The 7,166-nt window shown below is 33.1% G+C and overlaps 1 protein-coding gene across 1 annotated transcript; it reads left to right on the top strand.

Annotated features, from left to right (window-relative positions):
* Positions 1-5,055: 5,055 nt before the first annotated feature.
* LOC148563606 (uncharacterized) lies at positions 5,056-6,969 on the top strand. The gene is made up of 4 exons (XM_088486874.1): positions 5,056-5,242; positions 5,871-6,152; positions 6,266-6,759; positions 6,832-6,969. Exons 1-4 carry the CDS (start codon positions 5,056-5,058, stop codon positions 6,967-6,969), a joined length of 1,101 nt encoding a protein of 366 aa, XP_088343000.1.
* The last annotated feature ends 197 nt before the right edge of the window (positions 6,970-7,166 follow it).

Here is a 7,166-nt window from a genome sequence, read left to right as displayed (position 1 = left end):
GAAGTGGATTTTCGCACCTTTAGCTTAATTTATTTTATTTTGTAATTTTTAATTATTATTAATACCTTTTTAGGTCTAGTTATTAGTATATATAAGACAAGGATCACCCTTGTTAGAGAACTTTTTGCACATTCAGACCTTTTCATACTATTTTCTGTAAATTATGAGCGGCTAATCTCCTAGGTTAAGGATAGGAGCTCTGCTCATTCCTATGGATTAATATAATTACTTTTCTACTTTAATATATGTTTGATTTCATTTTATGATGTATTTTTGTTCTTCATCCTTATGAATCTGGGATGGAACTGGCGCATGACCCCTTATTCTACATGAGTTCTTGCAAGTCCTTGGCGGGATAATATTGAGCTGTAGCTTGAGAATGCATCACAGATCCCAACAAGTTATCAGGACTAATTAAGATACGTGATATGAAATCTCATTAGTCATGAGTAATTGAGGTCTCTGTGGCAGTAAGGCTAGAATCATAGAGCATCATTCTCCGATCCGGAAGATCCGACCTTGTCTGTGGTGTTTTGAGTAGGATCAACAGAGATTGAATTGCGTGAGTGTCACCCTCTTCCAGATTAAATGATCAGCGTCCTAGTATTTGGTTTGGATAGAGGATATTAATGACCACTAGCCCTGGCTTAATCACTTACAGCCTTGCTATTGAATGAATTACTCATTGTTAAAGTAGTCAGTAAGAAGTATTAACCCAGAAGAACAAGCATCTCCGAGGCCTTAACTGATTTTCTATCATTGTTTCTACGTCTTCTCTTTATTGTTTTATTTATGCACCTACAACAACAACAACCATCTTTCTATTCGCCTGACTAAGATCTGCAGGATAACCACAGATTGCTCAATCCAACAATCCTCGTGGGATCGACCCTCACTCACCCGAGGTGTTACTTGGACGACCCGGTGCACTTGCCAGTCAGTTGTGCGAGTCTCAATTTCGCGCACCATTGTCTCTGGGTAGGATCTCTTAATCGAGCAGTTTCTTTTATGTTGATGTATTTCTTAGCACGCTCCAGCACCTCGTACAAAGAGGTCGGGTGCTTCTTTAATATGGATTGGGAGAAGGGACCTTCTCTGAGGCTGTTAACTAGTCCTATGATAACTGCTTCGGTAGATAGGTTCTGAACCTCCAAGCGCGCCTTGTTGAATCTTTTCATATAGGCCCATAGAGATTTTCTGACTTCTTGCTTTATTCCCAAGAGGCTTGGTGCATGTTTGACCTTATCCTTTTGGATGCAAAATTGGAAAAGGAAAATTCTGGCCAAATAGTCAAAGCAAGTGACCGATCTGGGTGGTAGACTGTTGAACTATTTCATTGCTGTCTTGGTTAACGTAGTTGGGAAAACTTTGCAGTGAGTTGCATCCAACGTGTCTGCCAAATACATATGACTTTTGAAATTACTGAGATAATGTTTTGGATCGGTCATTCCATCATAGAGGTCTATATATGGGCTTTTAAACTTTCGAGAAACTTTAGCCCGCATGGTTTTTTTTATGAACGGATCTTCTCCTGCTAGAGGCGTTTTTCTCAGTCAGCTCGGGCTTTTCCTACCCTTGAAGTCGGATTCCAGCTTCAATAATTTTTCTTCTAATTTTCTTCGTCGTCGTACCTCCCTTCTCAGAGCTCTTTCAGATTTTCGTTGTCGCTCTAGCTCCTGCTTGAGTTGTTCCAGCCGATCTTGATGTTCATGGACAAGTCCCATTATTTTTGTAGGATCTCTTGGACCGGATCCTTTAGATTAGTGAACTTCCGAGCTTATCTTGTGTCCTTCTGGGTTTGACGGATGCGCGTCTCTAGCAACATGTTTCTCTTTATTGATTTGGGGAGGTATGACCAACGCTTGTTCATCGTTATATTGCTCTTCTTCTCGGACTTCAGAATCGGAAGCCATGTGTCCATTCTTTAGGATGTCGCCTGCCATCGTACGATATTGATTACCAAGTCTCCGGCAACGACGTCGCTGTTTTGAGGGTTATCTGAAACAGATAGATTTGGGCCTAAACGTGAGGTCCAGACTCCTTTTAGGTAGCGTCCGACGTCTTCTGGTGTCGAGGTGTCGCCGTCTGAGTTCCTTGTGAGGATGTCGGAGTGGTACCTACAAAGGATCCCGATGCTTAAGTTATCAAGAATTTTAGGCAAGTTTTTAGTAGATTGGCTTTCGAAAAATACCCGAAAGTGTCAAAGTATTTATAAATGTAGATGTAGAGTCAATAAAACTACTTTTTGAGTAGTCTCACCTTTAATGGTGGATTGGTTACTCCCTTTTGGTAGGGAGGTTGTTAAAATCTCCTTTTTAGATCAATGGAAGAGATAGAAGGAGTCAGTTACTTATTTGAATAAATAGGTCGGGTAGGAGTTGGTATGAATAATATATGTAGATTGGGCTTTATACATTTCGAGCTTGACTAAGTAGTGGGTTAGGATATCAACAATATCGATAATAAAAATTAAAAAAAATAAATAAAAACTTAAAAAATATTGACAAGAAAATTAGTTTTTTATTTTAAATTTTTATTTTTTAACTTTAATATTTATTTATTCATTATTTTATTAATAAATTATTTGTTAAAAAATATGTTTACGTCAACAAATTTTAATACTAATTAATTTGTTTGGTATAAATATAAAGAATCAATAACAAAATAAGTAGGATAGAATTAATTTTGGTTGCGATTTTATTATTTTTTTCAATTGATCATACAGTGCCATACGAAAAATAAAGCCATATATATAATAATAATTATTTAAAAATAGCATAATAAGACAGTAATTTAATTCATATTGATATTGTATAAAAATTAATTGTTAATTTAATAAAAAAATTAAATAATTAAAATTGTATATTTAGTAAAAATATAATTTTATGATTCTAAAAAATTGGAAGTATATTTTAAAAATGAACCAATCAAATATATTTATATTATTTTTTATGCAAAAAAATAAATTTTCTTTTTACATATATGTTTTAAAATGTGAAAAGTTAAAAATAAAAATAAAAAACAAAAATAAAAAATATTTTCACAAATCAACTTTTTTTTTATTTTTTTATAGTTATAATATTAATTTTATTTTTTCATGATTAATTTTGTCAACTCTAACTTTTTAGTGATATAGTGATTAACTCAATTTTATGTGTAATCTTTTACCAACTACATGTGAACTGGCAATCTTTGAATGATTTTCTTATTAAATGCAGTTATCATTAAGTATGTGTTTGGATTAGAGTTTGTAAATGAGAATTTGTATAAAATTGATTTTGATAAGAAGTGAGTTGATGTTAATGTGATTTATATTTAGTAATTTTGTATTAAAATGGATTATAATAAAATGAATCTTGTTTGGATTATATCATTTAAAATTACGTTTAGACAAAAATGACTAAAAAAGATATAAATTTATATCATTTAAAATTATATTATTTTAACACTCTTTACTATAATTTCTTTTAAAAAGAATTTAAATTTATGTGTTGAAATTTAGTACTCTCTTGGTTATAATTTGTTAGTACTCTTTTTAGTATGCTTTTTGTATTTAATTATATCTTTCTAATAAAATTTATATTATAAAAATTAACAATAATAAATAAAATATATATTAATTTAAGAACACATAATAAAAAATATACAAAGTCAAATAAAAAAATAAAGTTCTATAAAAAATACGTATTAATAAAAATGATTAAAAAATTTTATATGAACAATGAATACTAAAAATTCGATTAAAAAAATACAATAATATACATAAGTGAAGATAAAAAAACTCTAAACAAAAATATCCATACTATTAATAAGAAAAATAAATAAAAAATTGATAAAAATTAAAACTTAACAAAGAGTACTAATAATAATATTAAAAAATATTTGTTTGTAAAGCATAAACATAAAAAAAATCAAGAACACTTATGATTGTTTTTGGTATTTTTTATTATAAATGAGATTTAAAATTGGTAGAATATTAATTAATTTTTTTAATTTATCAAATGAACGCAAAAATTATTATTTGTTATTTGTGGTGAACGAGAGTTCAAACCAAACCCATTATATTCGTGTTTAGAAGAAAAAAATTAATCAAACCCATTAAAAATTATAATGTTCAAAAAAATTGAACCTACTTCTTATATTTCTAACATATTTACCAAACACACCCTAAGTAATGGGGCAGAACATCTTAATTGCTACCATTATTACCATCTACTCTTGCTTCCCTACACATGGAAAATGACTTTAGAATCTCACTTTCCTTGAATGTCTTAACTCCTAAGATTTCATCTTGTGACAGCTTACGGTCATTGTCAGAAAAAGAATTCTTCATTTCCTTCCGTATTGACTATAGGGAGAGTTGCCCATTGTTAATTAGAAGCATGCATTGTTTAATTTTGAAAACATTAGCTTTAATTAATAGGAAGTTCTATGGTATGGATAGAGTTAGACATTTAGAGATATGGATTCAACGTGGATGGAACGTAGTTACGACGCGTGTACGGGAGTTCTGTATCGTTAAAGCAGGTGAGTTGATAGAAAGGCTGGCAACAGGGTGGGGAGTAGGTCTCATGTTTCATTCTATAGAATATTAACAATTTAACAAAATTGATTAAATATATAGTGTGATTAAGCTTTATTGGATGATAGGTTGAATAAAATATTAAAAATTTTTTTGATTCGTTGGTTGGATTTTGGAAGCCCATGATAATTAATTGTTGACGAAAAATGTTATAATATGAACAAAATAATCAATCACCGGTCCACTTTTAAAAATTTTTAATGTTAGGAGTCTCTTTTGGACACTTCAAGTAAGAGTCTCTCTTGATAGTCAGAGAAATTTAAAATGATCTTTGAATGAAATCGTAAATATATGTTTTTTTACAAATAATACTTATAATTTGTGACATCTTTTTTTGCAATTTTTATTACGGGCCTGCTACACATACAAGTTTACAAGCTTACAAGTTGGCCCAGCCCAAATAGAACTCACGCGCATAAAGAGAGATAACATGGCGCGTCAAAATCACGTGCTCAACACTACAACCGTTACGTATGGCAGACTCTTCCACTTCTTCCACTTCTTCTACTTCTCAAAGCGCTTCGAAAACAAGAAAATCCTCCCATTTTCGAGCGAAAATCAAAGTTCAAAATATACAAATCGTTGTTCGAAACCTCCATCAAAACACCATCAAACTCTCCGTGAAGAATCTGAAGAGAAAACAAAGCAACAATACTCAACGTAAGTTCATTAAGATTCCTGTATATTTTACTTTTCTTCTACGTCGTTCTTCTAGGGTTTACTATTATTCTTGCTTCTTTGTTACACTGTTCTAAGTTCTACGTCGTTCTTCTAAGTTCTACGTCGTTCTTCTAAGTTCTACGTCGTTCTACGTTCTTGTTCTAAGTTCTCCTGCTATTGTTGTTGATTTTTAGGGGTTTATTCCGTAGATTGGGAGGTGTATACTGCTTAACCTTGAAATGTGGCTTGATATTGAAGCATGGTTAAGTGATATCTGACTGATATCTATATGGATGTATCTGAATAATATCTATGGGTGTATCTCACTGTTATCAATGGGTGTATCTGATTCTTACATATGGGTGTATCTTACTGTTATCAATGGGTGTATCTGACTCATATATGCGTGTATCTTACTGATATCTCAATTAATTTGATATTGAAGCATGTTTGAGTGATACCTGACTGATATATATGGATTTATCTGAATCATATCTATGGGTGTATCTCACTGTTATCAATGAGTGTATCTGAATCATATCTATAAGTGTATCTTACTGTTATTAATGGGTGTATCTGACTCATATATATGGGTGTATCTTACTGATATCTTTGGGTGTATTTTTCGTTTCAGAGAAAATGACAGCAAAAAACCAAACAAAAGACCTTAAGTGTGCCATACATCTCCTGAGTGATAAGTTCAGAAACATGACTGAGGAGAAGAAGGCAATTGTGAGGGATCTCGGATTCGGTGGGTTGATGCACATCCCACCACTAAGGGTGGATCACCAACTCTTAAGGGAACTGGCAAACAACTTCAAACTTGGGGAGAACAGACTGAAGACAGGATATGGTTCTTTCCAAATAACACCAAAAACAATAGGTGATGCGCTTGGCATCAATGCAACAGGTAACTAGCTCAAAATTATAGGTGTATATTAAGTTGATGCTTGGGTGTATTTAAGGTTGATGCTTGAGTGTATTTGAACCGACTTTGATACTTTGTTGTTTTCCTTTTTGTAGGAAATCTGTTTCCTGAGAAAGTTGAGTATAAGAAACTTTCTGATGATGACAAAATAATTTTTAGAAGATTCCAGGGTAAGACCCTCAAAAGTCTTACCGATGAAATGATGGAAATCGGCGTTGGCAACGAAGAGGAACGCCTGATGTTCAAGAGGATATTCATCCTCTACATACAGATGGCGTTCCTTTTGCCAACGACGATAAACAAAATATCACATGTGCACCTGGCCCCAATTTTTAAGATGGACGGCATATCGGAGAGAAACGGGAGGGGGGGGCATGTTTTGACCTTCATGATCAAGGGCATCACAGACTACCAGGAGAAGAAGAAGAAGGCAATTGATGGCTGCCTCTTTGCCCTGATGATAATATACTTTCATCTTTCAGAAAACAAAGGCAAGAAGAGGGCTGAAAGACCACCAAAGCCTTGGATTGCCAACTGGACTAAGGAGCAGTTGGTGGAAAGAATGACCGCAGAAAGAGAGGAAATTTTGGTAAGTAAACATAATATGTTGCTTGTATTTTATTTACCTGAATGTTGCTAGCTAAAATATCTAATGTTTCAGGGGATTGTGAAGATGGCGGAGACAAGAGCAAGAGAAAAAATGAAAAAAAAAGAAAAAAAAGAAAAAAAACAAGAAATCAAAAAAACAAAAAAGGAAGGCGAGTCCAACATCGTCTTCGGAGACAGAAACAGCTATTGACAGTGACACTTCTACCTCTGAGTCTGAGACTCAAGAAGACTCAGAGGATTCAGGAAGAAAACACCCCAGCAAAAAGGGGAAAAAGTAAGTACCATACTTGGGTGTAATTTCTTTTTCGAGTTGGGTGTATTTTGTTGATCACGTTGGGTGTGTGTAGTTTATTAAGTTGGGTGTGTTTGTTTGCTGCGTTGGGTGTA

This window comes from Arachis ipaensis, chromosome B5 (assembly GCF_059453495.1).
Source record: "Arachis ipaensis isolate K30076 ecotype BB chromosome B5, ASM5945349v1, whole genome shotgun sequence".
Taxonomy (NCBI): Eukaryota; Viridiplantae; Streptophyta; class Magnoliopsida; order Fabales; family Fabaceae; genus Arachis; species Arachis ipaensis.
This window is presented reverse-complemented; position numbering and strand designations above follow the sequence as displayed.